This window comes from Pyxicephalus adspersus, chromosome W (genome assembly GCF_032062135.1).
Source record: "Pyxicephalus adspersus chromosome W, UCB_Pads_2.0, whole genome shotgun sequence".
Lineage (NCBI taxonomy): Eukaryota > Metazoa > Chordata > Amphibia > Anura > Pyxicephalidae > Pyxicephalus > Pyxicephalus adspersus.
The window spans coordinates 13,839,903-13,854,190 of record NC_092870.1 but is presented as its reverse complement, the minus strand read 5'-3'; the positions used below and the strand labels follow the sequence as shown (position 1 = coordinate 13,854,190).

At 43.7% G+C, this 14,288-nt stretch overlaps 1 protein-coding gene across 3 annotated transcripts in view; it reads left to right on the top strand.

Moving 5' to 3' along the window:
• LOC140342781 (IQ motif and SEC7 domain-containing protein 2-like) overlaps positions 1-14,288 on the top strand; it is a 418,938-nt gene that overhangs the window by 364,755 nt on the left and 39,895 nt on the right. For all 3 annotated transcript variants that reach the window (XM_072429132.1, XM_072429133.1, XM_072429134.1), the window contains 3 exons: positions 7,493-7,654; positions 12,789-12,911; positions 13,015-13,181. In XM_072429132.1, the coding sequence (XP_072285233.1) occupies positions 7,493-7,654; positions 12,789-12,911; positions 13,015-13,181 (452 nt within the window). The remainder of the gene's footprint in view (positions 1-7,492; positions 7,655-12,788; positions 12,912-13,014; positions 13,182-14,288) is intronic.

The following is a 14,288-nucleotide window of genomic DNA, read 5'->3' as shown; positions in this document are numbered from 1 at the left end:
ACAGGAGAAATGGAAAGGGGAAAATTAGGCTAGCTAGATAGTCATCAAGTATTTAACTGAAAATTGCAGGGTAAATGGATCTTAGCTTATCTAAACCATTTCAAAATAATGTGGACCGAAAAGTAATGATTAACTACATCATTAGAAAGTTTTAAAAGCAAGCATTCCATTTAGTCCTGTAGACTTTGTTGCCTGGAGGTTTACAATCCATTTGGCTTCACTTTGTAATAGAAGATCAAAGTCTCTGTCAGGGAAAAATGTATCTATTTCTTAAAGAAACAATAGCTGTTAGGTTAATATTACCATCATAAGAGAACAGACACCGGCTCCTATAGAGTTGCTGTTCTTATTTATTGAGAAAAGATGGTGTTATTTATACAAAGTAAAGTAGGTGGTACAGTAAGGTAAATAAAGATTTGAAGTGATAAGTGACTATTCAGGAATCCCGAGTGATTGATGTTCCTAAACAATTTATGGCCCTGATATCCTGGGAATCTCTTCACACCTCTCCAGATGACCATACCCTTGGTTCTTATTAGCACCTTGGACAAAGAAGAAAAACTCCACTGGCAGTTCAAGATGTTCACACCCCCCACAGTGAAGCAGATTTCTTGATATATTTCTCATGGGTAGTTCTGATACAAAATAGATGCTACAAACAACATAGAGTCCATGACAAAGTCATTTTCCTTCTCATTCTCCCTTTTGGTTATTCTACTGACCAAACAAACACCTACTTTAGGAACGGCGCCTGTTGTGGACGCCCTGCCCATGGCAAAACCATTCAGCATCTGGAGGTCAAAGAACTGGGTGAAATACTTTTTCTTATGTACATAAGAGGAGTCCCATTCTGTGATGTAATGCCACAGAAAAGGAGCCCAAATATAACATAACAGAGGGTGACAAAACATTAAATGGTGAGGATTGGTTTAGGCAAAGCCCAGAATATTCCACTTAACCATTTAGCAGGATTTAACCAAGATAACCATGTCACGTTCCAATCATCTCTCTTATTTTCACCTTGTTCCATGATCATCTGTGTGTGTAATTGTTTAAACCCTTGTATTGCCTTGGATAATGTCCTAAAACCTGTTTCATCATTAGCAGGAACACATGTACAACAAGTTTGTCCAATTACAGCACAAATTCCTCCTTTTTCTGCATGATCCTTATCCAAAACATATCTATTTTGTAACACTGTGATCCCTAAACCTTTAAATTCTTCTTGGATGGCATTTAAAGCTTTCTCAGTTATATTTATGAAACATAATAACCGATATCTGCTTTTCTGTATCCACTTTGCTTTTGGAGCTGCCTGCACCCCGAGTGCCAGCCAGCTAGCAAAGAAGTTTTCTGTTTGTGAAAATATTCTAAATTTTTCAGGTACTGCAGTATCTGCAAAATAGGCATTACATTTTACTCTGGATATAATGTGTTTAATGTTTTCGGGAATCACCAAAATGTTTTTTTTAGCCTGACCAAGGAATAAGCCATTATTTCATGAATCATTGATATAGTGTTTAGTTACCTGGACCATGTGTTTACACTACCTATTGTCTAAAAAGGAGTATTCTGGACTCATCTTAACCCAGCCCAACACCACTAGTAAACAACACAGGTACATATATACACGTTTCATGCTTTATCCTCAACAGGCACTTTCTTGCAGTGAGAAACATGTATCCAGGTGTCACTGCTGTGGAGTTTGACAGATGTCAGTGTTTGAACTTTGTATGGCCATCCAACCTGGGTTCCAAGGTTCATCTGATGTGTCTTTTTATCACCACCCAATCTCCTGGTTTGAGCTTGTGGGATCCAGAGATTGTATTTGAATATGGAATGGAATCAAACTCATATTTATGCACCTTATTTAGCCATTTATGCAAAGAACCCCCATAACCTGTCATCAGAATGGAGTTCCTGCAGTTGCTGGGGAAAGTACAGTCCTATTCTTGGGGCCATCCCAAATAATATTTCATAAGGTGAAAGCCTATAATTCCCTTTTCCCTTGTTTGTATTGAATACACTACAACAGATAGGCATTTAAACCAAGGTTTCTCAACTCCAGCAGTAGTTTTAACCAGACAATTTTTAATGATACCATCAAGTCTCTCCACCTTTCCACTACAGGACATTTTGAAAATATGTCCACATATATAAGGAGATATTCTATTTTTACATCTATTTAAAGTATTTGGAAGGGGTACTCTGGTCTATGTGAGTGTCTACTAGATGTATTGGCTAGCATTATGGCTTGAACAGGTAAGGCAGGAAAGAGTGTATCTTTCAGCAAATGATGTATATCCAGGAGCTACCCATTTTTCCTTCCTGTGGTAGACATTACATTCTTACCTAAGTATGTGATTCCAGGAGGTAGATGAGCCAAGAAGCTCTTCCTCTAATTTGGCTTACCTGTGGACGTTTTGTAATAATAGGGATCATAGTCTTATGTTATGCCAAGTGCATACTGGTTATATGTTCAGACAATGCCCCTGATTCATCAAGCAGAATCGGATGATCGGTCGCGCATTCGTATTCGCGATCCGAAATCGTACGCCGTCGCGCTATTCAGCAACTGAAAAAGCTCACAGCCAGAGCCGCACATCTCCGGCAGCTTTACACTGGCGAGCTTGCATTAAAAGTCACTGTTCCCCTAAAAAATCATTCTTTCTAATGGCACACATACCAGAGTACATGCTTCAATCAGGACTTGCAATTTAGCTTCCTGAACTGACACATCAGAAGGTAAACTCTGTTGGTTTAATACTCCATCAGTTATCACTGCATATCCGGTACATTGCTACCCATCATCGGTATAGTATCGGGAACCATCTATAAAAATCCTAAAATCAGAATTAGTTACATATAAAGATAGACGATATATTTGTTAATCCCTGTGTCTTGGTTTGTATACGTTTTTATTAATCATGTGCATCCACTTTTCTTGAGGCACCCTCAACACGTGGAAATAGTGTAGCAATATTTAATATATTACACCTTCTGATTGTTAAATTGGTAGGTGTAAGTAAAACAACCCCATATTTATCCAACCTAGCTGCTGACAAATGCTTAATATTTCACATATAAAGTAAGTGTGTGATCCAAGACCAAGTCTGCTTCTTTTTCCAGCAACAATGCACATGCTGCCACTGCTCTAACACAACCTGGCAATCTCTTTATTACATATAGCTGACAGGCACAGGGGTCTCTTTCCTGCACATGCGGGCAGTTCCGACTCTGGGCTTGCCTCTGTACCCATGCTTTATCAGTTTCAGGTGGCCAATCAGGAAATAGCCTCTTTACCATCCCTGGCTATTTAGCTAGCTCAGACACAGTACTCAGCGTTCGTGCAATATGTCTTCACTAGTGCCAAGCCCCTAGCTTCCTGAGCTAGTTCTTGTACACCCGTTGCTTGATTCAGTGTTTCCTCTGTCCAGCCTATGTGTTAACCCCTTGTTGCCCAGTCTGTTTCAACCCAATTCCCTTGTGCTGTTCCAGTGTTCCCCTCTGTGGATATCCCTGTGTCACCTGTGGCTCCTGTTGCTTCCCATATCTCTAGTGTTCCCTGTCTCTGCAGTGGCCCCTGTGTCACTGGTATCTATTCCTGAATCCCAGGTATTTGACCCCTGGCTTGTGACCTGACCTCTCTTGCTTACTGCCTGCCTTGACCCCGGCCTTCCTTGACTATTCTTCAGCTTAGTGATTTGGTACCATGTACCTTCCTGCGCACCCTGGTGTGCCCAAGGACCGCAACCTGGCCGTAACCAGCAGCACAACATCCTCACCACTAGAGGCTCAGGAGAAGACCTGGTTACTGCTTAGACTCTGCGCCTTGGCCCTTCTCAGGCCTCACACCAATTTTGTGCAAGCCGTACCGCCCCCTAGTGGCCCTGTCTCCCCAAGTGTGACAGATGTTACCAATTGTGATGAAATGTATATGGTCATATATGCTCAGCTTGAATTTGTGTTTTGTTTTTTCTATGTAGCATGCGCCACAAACACATGTCAATAGATATACCATCAATCAACCAAGTGGTGGGAGTGATGTATAGTGTTATTGGGTAATCTCTTACATTTGTCTATCTAATTGCATTGTGTGCAGTTTCTACATTTACCTGTACCTGTATTGTGACTTTTTACTAAGATATTCTTGACAGATCCTATCTAAAAAGATCCTTTCTATAATTTGTGATCTGCTTTCGAATTTCACCCTATTGAAAGCCCTTTTCATAATTTTGTTGCTATAAGTAAATTGGCCTGTATATATAATTCTGAGTCATTTGAGCAATTTCTGCATACTCATAGGTACTGGCTGTATGGAAAACTTTTAAATAGGTGGTCGAGGGTGGGAACTGTCCTCATGCAGAATGGTGTTTCCTGATGTTTTCTTTCTAAACAGTGATGTAGATAGAATGAGGTCTGGATTGATCCTAACCATAACATCCAAAAAGGAAATTTGTTTGAGATCATATATAGTTATAGGTATATAGTTAAACTGATTATGTTGAAGTTTATCAATTAAACTTAAAAGTAATGATGGACTACCTGTCCAGACCATGAACACGTCATCGGTGTATCTGTGCCACATAAGTATGTGGCACAAGTACATAGAGAGGGATTCATCACTGAAAAGAGTTTCTTCCCATCTACCTACGTAGGTTTTAGCGTAGGATGGGGCACAATATGTCCCCATGGCAAATCCCTGTGTCTGGAGGTAAAAAGTATTATTGATAGCAAAAAAAGTACCTGGTGTCACACTACAGCTTGCACAGATGTGGTGTGAGCCCTGAGAAGGGTCAAGGCGCAGAGTCTAAGCAGTAACCAGGTCTTCTCCATGGCCTCTGATGGTGAGGATGTTGCGCCGCTGGTTACTGCCAGGTTGCGGTCCTTGGGCACACCAAGGTGGGCAGGATGAAACACGGTACCAAATCACAAAGCAGAAGAATAGTTGTAGAAGGCCGGGGTCAAGGCAGACAGTAAGCAAGAGAGGTCAGGTTACACACCAGGGGTCAAATACCAGGGATCCAGGAAATAGACACCGGTGACACAGGGGCCACTGCGGCCACAGGGATCACTGGAGACACTGGAAGCAACAGGAGGCACAGGTGACACAGGAATCCACAGATAGTGAGGAACACTGGAACAGCACAAGGGAATGGGCTGGAAACAACAGACTTGGCAACAAGGGGTAAACACAGGAGCTGGAAGAGCTGAATTAAGCAACAGGTGTACAGGCACTAGCTCAACAGAGCTAGGGGCTCGGCCCTAGTGGAGACACGTTGCACGGACACTGAGGGCTGTATCTGAGCTAGCTAAATAGCCAGGGATGATTAAGAGGCCATTTCCTGATTGGCCAGCGGGTTTGACAAAGCTTATAAATCTTGGGAACGTAGGCACGCCCAGAGTCAGAACTGCCCGCACGCACAGGAGAGAGATGCCTGCGCTTTAGTGAGGAAGAGGTAAGTGTGACACATGGTAAGTATAAATTACTAAATAAATGTAAATCACTAATGCATTTATTGTATAGAAAAAAAGAAGAAAATAAACATAAAAAAGAAAAAAATACATCTAGGCCTTTCTCATAAGAGATCAAAGAATACAAGGCTTCAATATCAATTGCAACCCGGGGAGACTGTTACATCTTCTATAATTTTTAGAATTCTATATTATCCTTTATGTATGATGGTAAGCTCATCACAATGGGTCTCAGGTATAAGTCGACCAATGTGCTTGCAGGTTCTGTAAGACATCCCACCCCAGAGACAATTGGTCTGCCTGGAGGTTACTGAAGATTTTTATGAACCTTGGGGAGGGAATAAAAGGTCAGAATAGATGGATTTTCAGTAAGACCATCATCATAGGCATTGCTAATCAAATCATAATATTCTGTAGTAAATGTTTGTATTCTTTTTATGGTGATGGGTTGATACCAGTTTTTATTCTTAAGGATTTGTAAGCACATAGGTTCATATTGTGTGTTGTCCGTTACCATTATATTTCTGCCTTTGTCAGCAAGATTTATAGGGGTTAGGATATTGAAATGAAGGGCATCCAATGCCTGTCTTAGTCAAGTTGGGTAACGGCATTTCAAGCAAATATAACCTAGTTTACCTTGAAATGACTTCAGTAAAATGAATACTTTTTGGTTTAAATATTTCCCCTTTAGATAAAATATTATTTTTCTATTAATTTATTTTGCTGTAAAGAAGCTCAACAGAACTTCTTTAACCTCCCTAGCGGTTCATTTCTTTCTGGTTTTATATATCTAAAAGGGGTACATTGTTTTTCATGAAAATTTATTTTACAGTATATTATAATAGTATGAGTATAATAAAGTTTGAAACACAAAATCATGTAAAAATAATAAATTGAATAAATTAAAAAATATATTTTTTTATTTATTTTTTAAATTAAAAAATAAATAAATATTATACTCATACTATTTTATTATACTGTAAAATAAATGTTCTTGAAAACAATGTATTGCTTTTACACATATAAATCCAATGTATTGCAATCAATACAGTTATTTTGTACTGAATGCAATACAAATGGATTTTGAATTTCCCGCCCGGCCGGGACGTACACACTCACCGACCTCACTGGTAACTCGCCTGGTGACTCATCGTGTGCAGAAGACACCGGAGGAAGAAGAAGGAAGACAGGGATCGCGGAGATGGACGACGCGGGCAGGTCAGGTAAGTCTGTATTTACTATTACTTCCCATAGGTCTACCTACCCCTAGTGTGACTCAGGGTTACCGCTTTCAGCAACTTTTTTCTACCCCGAGTCACACTCGGGGTTACCGCTAGGAAGGTTAAACTGGTTCACTGGTTCTAGGGGTGTAGTCGTAAAAAAAATAAGAGGGGGCATGGTATTATCCATGACGTGCCTGCCCTACTACAACCCTGCCTATGTGTCACTCAAAAGGGAAGAAATTCCCCCCAGAGTGACGTCATAATACCAGATCCCACCCACTCTCCCATTGCAGGTCTAATCCTGTGATAGGAGAGTGGGCGGGTTGTGAGACAACCCGCCCACCTCCCTGAGCCTGCAATTTCATACGGGAGACATGGTCCGCGGCTCTGGCTAGTGCGCTCCCCTCTTCCCAGCGGTGTCCTTTTCCTGACCCTGCGGGGGGCGGACCGGCCAGAGCCACGAACCTCCATGGTAAAAAGAAAAAGTGGGCACTCCATAAAAAAGTGTTTCCACCCTACACCCGACTGGGTTACTTGTGTATACTGATTTGCCATAATTTTATAAAAAACACACCTTATTAATTGCATGTCTGTATTAAAAAACTTTTAAAGGATTTGGATAATTTACCTAACTATTTTTTCTGATCCTACTTGCTTTTCTCTTAAATCAGCTTATAGTATTGATTCTGTACCCCTTTATACATTTTAAATGTTTTTTAAATATTGTATTTTTATTTGCTTTGTACCTGAAAAATAATATTTAATAAATACAGATTTTTTTTTTTTGCTTGCAGAAAGCCGGAAAAAGGAATTCAGTACCTGATTGAGAGGGGCTTTCTATCTGATACCCCTGTGGGGGTAGCACATTTCATCCTTGAAAGAAAGGGCCTGAGCCGACAGATGATTGGAGAGTTCCTTGGAAACCGCCAAAAACAATTTAATAGAGATGTCTTAGAGTAAGGAACCTCATGCCTTTAAACTTATTAATGTCAGATGTTTTAAATTTTATTTGTGAGACCATGTTCAATTAGATGGATGATGTATAGGGATGAACACCTGAAAGTTCGGGTTCGCCGGGTTCGGCCGAACTTTGGCTCAAAGTTCGGGTTCGGGACCCGAACTTGACCTGAACTTGACCCCGAACCCCATTGAAGTCTATGGGGACCCGAACTTTGGGGCACTAAAACGCCTGTAAAATAGTCATAGTAAGGGCTAGAGGGCTGCAAAAGGAAGCAAAATGGGGGTAAGAGCAGGACAATTGCCCTGCAAACAAATGTGGATAGGGAAATGACATAAAATAACATAGAATAGAAAAAAATTAAAAAATAATAATCTTGAACTAGGGGGCAGAGGTCAAAGTGGAGTAGGAGGTTGAGGAGGCGGTGTAGGTAGAAGCGGTAGTGGAGGAGGTAGCCAACACTGTTTTTGTTGTTTTTTTATTTTTATTTTTTTTCCTTTTTTTTTTTTCTGGTTGTTGTGGCGTGCTGACAAAGCTTTTCCACATTTCAGCCATGCTAACCCTCTCTTCTGAGGTGCTGGCGGTGCCCCAGCTGCATTGGCGACTTCTTCCTCTTCCTCCTCCTCTGCCTTCGCCTTGTGCTTCCACTGAGCCTCCGCTGTCAGGTGGGAATGCCATCAGCAGCGCGTCTACTAGAGTGTGCTTGTACTCCTGCATCTTCTGATCATCGGAATTAAGGATGGCACGTTGTCCTTGTAGCGGGGATCCAGCAGGGTGGCCACCCAGTAATCAGCACTGGTTAGAATGTGGGCAACTCGGCGGTCATTGCGCAGGCACTGCAGCATGTAGTCGCTCATGTGTGCCAGGCTGCCCAGAGGCAACAACAAGCTGTCCTCTGTGGGAGTTGTATCGTCTGTGTCCTCTGTATTCCCCCAGCCACACTCCAGTGATGCCCATGAGCTGTTTTGGGTGTCACCCTGCTGTGAACACGGTTCCTCCTCCTCATCCTCCAGAACTGTGCCCTGGCTGGACAGTTGTGTACCTGGCCTCTGTTGGTGCAGGAACCCACCCTACGAGCCACTTGTGAATGACTGGCCTGATAACCGTGGAAATGATTCCGCTTCCTCCTCCTCTTCCTCCTGTGCCACATCCTCTTCCATCATCACCCAAAGTGTTTTTTCAAGGAGACAAAGAAGCGGGATAGTAACGCTGAGGACAGCGTCATCGGCACTGGCCATGTTGGTGGAGTACTCGAAACACGTCCTGCATGGAGGCCCACTCGTTGGTAGTGAAGTGGTGCTGTTGCGCAGAGCGACTCACCCGTGCGTGCTGCAGCTGAAATTCCACTATTGCCTGCTGCTGCTCGCAATGTCTCTCCAGCATGTGCAAGGTGGAGTTCCACCTTGTGGGAACGTCGCATATGAGGCGTTGAGCGGGAAGGCCGAAGTTACGCTGCAGCGCAGACAGGCGAGCAGCAGCAGGGTGAGAACGCCGAAAGTGCACACGGATGGCCCGCACTTTCTGCAGCAGCTCTGCACCACCAAATTCAGCATATGCGCCAGGCAAGGGATGTGCATCAAACCGGCTAGGCACAGAGCTGCTACGAGATTTCGCGCCCGTTATCGCACACCACCAGGACGGGCTTGAGGTTCAGTGGCACCAACCACTCATCAGTCTGTTGTGCCATGCCCGTCCACAGCTCCTGCGCGGTGTGGTTTTTTTCCCCCAAACAGATGAGTTTCAAATCAGCCTGCTGTCGTTTCCCCCTGGCTGTGCTGAAGTTGGTGGTAAAGGTGTTTTACACTGGCAAGATGAGGAGGTGGTAGAGGAGGAAGCGGAGTAGGAGGAGGAAGCAACAGGAGGCAAAGAGAAACGTCCTGCAATCCTCGGTGGTGGAAGGACATGTGCCAAACTGCTATCCGCCGCAGGCCCAGCCGCCACTGCATTTACCCAGTGTGCAGTTAGGGAGATATAACGTCCCTGCCCGTGCTTACTGGTCCACGTATCGGTGGTTAAGTGGACCTGGCCACAGATGGCGTTGCGCAGTGCACACCTAATTTTGTCCGCCACTTGGTTGTGCAGGGCAGGGATAGCTCGACTGGAAAAGTAGTGGCAGCTGGGAACCACGTACTGTGGGACATCCACCGCCATAAGGTTTTTTAAAAGTCTCTGTCTCCACCAGACGGAATGACAGCATTTCAAAGGCCAGGAATTTTGAAATGCTGGCATTCAGGGCCAGGGATCGCGGGTGGGTAGGGGGGTACTTCCTCTCTCTCCAGTGTTTGGGAGATGGACAGCTGAACGCTTCCATGGGACAGTGTGGAGATGCTTGGTGACGATGATGCAGGTGGTGGCATTGCTTCCACAACCTCTGTTTGCGGGGTGGCAGGTGCCACTGTCACGCCAGAGGGGGAGGAGGAGGAGGCCGAGACTGCAGCTGAAGAGGGAGCAGGAGGAGCCTGAGATCTTTCGTGGTTTTTAAGGTGCTCCACTGCAGCTCGTGCTTTGCATTTAGATGCCTGCTTATGCAGGTGGTGCTCAGGTTTAGAACATTTATGCCTCGCTTCAGGTTCTGATTGCACAGCGTGCAAACCACTCGCGTCTTGTCGTCAGCACATTTTCTGAACAACTGCCACGCCAGGGAACTCCTTGGAGCTGGCTTTGGTGTACTCAGTCCCTGGGTGCGGTGGGCAGTAACAGGCGTACTGGCTGGGGGATGGCCACTCTGCTTTTGCACCCTGCTCCCTCTTTTGCTGTGCGGCTGGCGCTGCGTGACCACCACCTCTTCCTCCTGAACTGCACACGTCACTCGCATGACCTTGATTCCATGTGGGGTCTAGGACCTCATCATCTTCCACCCACTCTTCACCCCTGCCCTCCTTGCCGGTCTGCACACTGCAGAAAGCCGCAGCAGTTGGCACCTGTGTTTCGTCACCATCAGAGACGTGCTGCGGTGGTCCTCCCATGTCCACATCCTGAAACATAAGTGGTTTCATTGGTGCACTCAATCTCCTCCACTTCTGGGGCAGGGCTATGTGAACGGCCCACGGAAACCCTGCCACCAGAGTCATCAAAAAGCATAAGAGACTGCTGCATGACTTGGGGCTCAGACTGCTTGGCTGATTTGCAAGGGGTGAGGTGAAAGACAGATGCCCATGGGCTGCAGGTGCCAACTCTGCGCTTTCAGCAGGGGACCAGGTGGGAGACAATGTGAAGGAACTGGAGGCACTGTCAGCCACCAAATCTACTATTGCCTCTACTTGTTCTGGCCTCACCATTCGTACACTGGTATTCGGGCCTACAAAATAATGCTGAACGCTCTGTCGCCTACGTGCACCTGAGGAAGGTGTTTCATTTGGGAGTGTAGCTGGCACAGATCAACCACGTCCTCTCCCTGCAACAGGAGCTCCACCAACACCAGCAGCACCACAACTGGGGCCACGTCCCTTATTTGATGCTCTCCTCATTCTTTGAGGTCACCCACCGAACTAACAGACGTATTAACTATATTAATTTCCCTGTCACATATGCAGTGCAGGTGTACCTCACACAAAAATTGGGTATATGTCACCCACCAATCTAACAGACGGATTAACTATATTAATTTCCCTGTCACGTATGCAATGCAGGTGTACCTCACACAAAAATTGGGTATGTTTCACCCACCGAACTAACAGACGGATTAACTATATTAATTTCCCTGTCACCTATGCAGTGCAGGTGTACCTCACACCTAGAATGGGAATATGTCACCCAACGAACTAACAGACAGATTAACTATTATATTTTTGTGTCAGGGGTACAAAGATGCTGGATTGCACCCCCAAGAAATCGCTATAGGTCACCCACAGAATTAACAGCCAGATTAATTATTATATTTCTCTGTCAGGGGTGCAAAGATGTTGCATCGCACCCACAAAAGATCGCTATAGGTTACCCACAGAATTAACAGCCAGAATAACTAATATATTTCTTTGTCAGGGGTGCAAAGCTGGTGTATAGCACCCACAAAAAAAAATCACTATAGGTCACCAACAGAACAAATAGCCAGATGAGATTCCTAACACTGTTCCTCACTTCAGCTGCCTGCTTCCTGTCCCTGCACTACTCAGAGCTAATGGACGGTGCTACACGTGATCCAGCTTTTATAGAGGCTGGGTCACATGATGCACTGGCCAATCACAGCCATGCCATTACTAAGCCACAGCTAGTGCCCACAGCTTAAAAGCTTGTTGATTGGCTGCCGTGCAGCCTTTCAACCAAGCTTTATTAAATGCCCGAACTCGAACCCGAACTTTTCCGGCAAAGTTTGGGTTCGGGTCCGGGTACCCAAAATCTTAAAGTTCGGTACGGACCTGAACTTTACAGTTCAGGTTTGCTCAACACTAATGATGTACTGTGCATGTGCAAGGACTGAGGGTTAGACTGAGGAAGCTTGGATTCATGCATTACAAGCTGAGACTGTATTGATAGACTTGAGCCACTAAATTACTCAATTTTTTTTTTTATTCTTTTGCCTTAAATCATTAAAAATGAAAACAATATTTTGTTATTTGGTTCTGCTTAGTATAGAAATCAGCCACAAGACTGCCAGTACTGTTTAATGACAGCCAAAGAGTTAGTTTTAGGCAAAACATTCATGAGTTGAGTTTCTGGAAAATAGGGACAAATTTATGCTTGCTGCTTCCCCCAGCCAGTTGTTTTGTGCTACCGTATTCCTACCCAAGTGCACTGGCTAGTCTTAGACTAACTTGAGAAGGGGAGGGCTGTTTTAAATTACTACAGATAGAACAAACATTTAAAAGCTTACAAACACTGTCACTTCATCTTCTGTCTGCAGTTTGGTACCAGGTGTGCTGACCCAGAGTTGGTGAACTGCCAGTACAAAAATCAACCGGCAAAAATTCATAAACTGTGCAGAAATGGCTACAACAAGGACCTAGCTGAATGGTACTGGCAGACAAGGACAGTAGTCTAGATATTTATTTTGCATAAAAATTCTGTCAGTTCAATTGCGAGTCTTTGTGAGCAATAAACTTTTATAGTTTTACATGTTTTATGGTTCTATAAAAACATAAATAGTTGCTAATTTTCTACCATAGCTGACTGCCTTTTACCACCATTTATTGTAGCTGTGTGGTGGATGAAATGGATTTCTCCAACATGGATCTGGACGAGGCTCTGCGCAAATTCCAGGCTCACATACGTGTTCAGGGGGAGGCACAGAAAGTGGAGAGACTTATTGAGGCTTTTAGGTGAACTTTCTGCTTGTTACTTGTATTTCTGCATTGGGAAAATGAATTCTGTTTTCTGTTTTCTGGACTTGAATTCTAATATCTTTCTTTCAATGATTTCCAGTCAGCGTTACTGTGTATGCAACTCAGCCTTGGTCCGCCAATTCCATAACCCAGATACCATATTCATCCTGGCGTTTGCAATTATACTTCTCAACACAGATATGTACAGCCCAAGTGTCAAACCTGAGCGCAAGATGAAGCTAGACGACTTTATCAAAAACCTGCGTGGTAAGAAAGATTATCTCTCAGATAGGAATATTTTATTTTTTATTTTATGCTTTTTATAAGGCATATAAGTCACTGACTGCAGCCATTTAATAAGAGTGATAAATGATACCCTGTACAAATGACGTGTGGAGACTATTGACTATGAGCAAAACTTTTGCTTCTAACAAAATCTGTGTTCAGCAAAAATGCTAAAAAGACCTTGACATTTATTTAAAGCGGAAGCAAACTGAAAAAAAACTTGCCCACCTTTTACCTTTGCAGGTTCGTTGATCCCTCTGAAGGATTCCTCGATTGGGTCCCGTGCCGTGGTAGTCTCCTTCATCCCAGCACGGAGGAAGCGTCGGGGGCCCCCATCTTCTTTGCCCTTCTTCCACCTTTTCTAACCCGATCTCGCACTGCGCAGGTGCAAGATCGGGTGACGTAGATGGGGAAAATATTTCAATTTCACTACACATGTGTGAGATTTGGCATTTTTTTACCAAATTGAGGAAAAGGCTCATTTTGCGCATGCCCGAAGGAGTAGCCAGAAGCCTCCTGGGATCCATGACGTATGTATCCCCGGGGGATTGGCGTTCCCATTGTCTTGGTCGCAAGGGAAGGGGCTTTTTTTTTTAAAGAGTTTTAAACCCCCTTCCCCCAAAAAGAAAAGTAATTTTTACCTTATTTAAAAGGGTTATGTAAGGTAAATTTTTTAGTTTAGGTCTGCTTTAAAGGATAACTCTATCATTCTTAAACTTGACAAGTTTAAATGATTGGTTAAAATCTGGGGATATGTCAAAATTATCCATGCAGCAGGGTTTTACCCCACTGCAGGGGTTACATTTTCCTTCTAAGGATACCATGAAAAATCATTTTTACTTACCTTACCCACAGAGTTTAAATTTTTCTCTGGAAGGGCATTGCCTTTCACTTCCTGTCCTTGACATTTAACAGAAAGTAAAGGGAAAGTCTTCTCTTAGTTGTCATTAAAACAGTTATCTCTATTTCAAGATTCCTCCTCCCCTCCTGTTCAAATCCTATAAAATTCTATATTCCCCATTGGTTCCTATTTGATTCTGCGACCCTAATCCTAATGAATTAAAAAAGGAGCAGCTAGAAGCCTCCTGG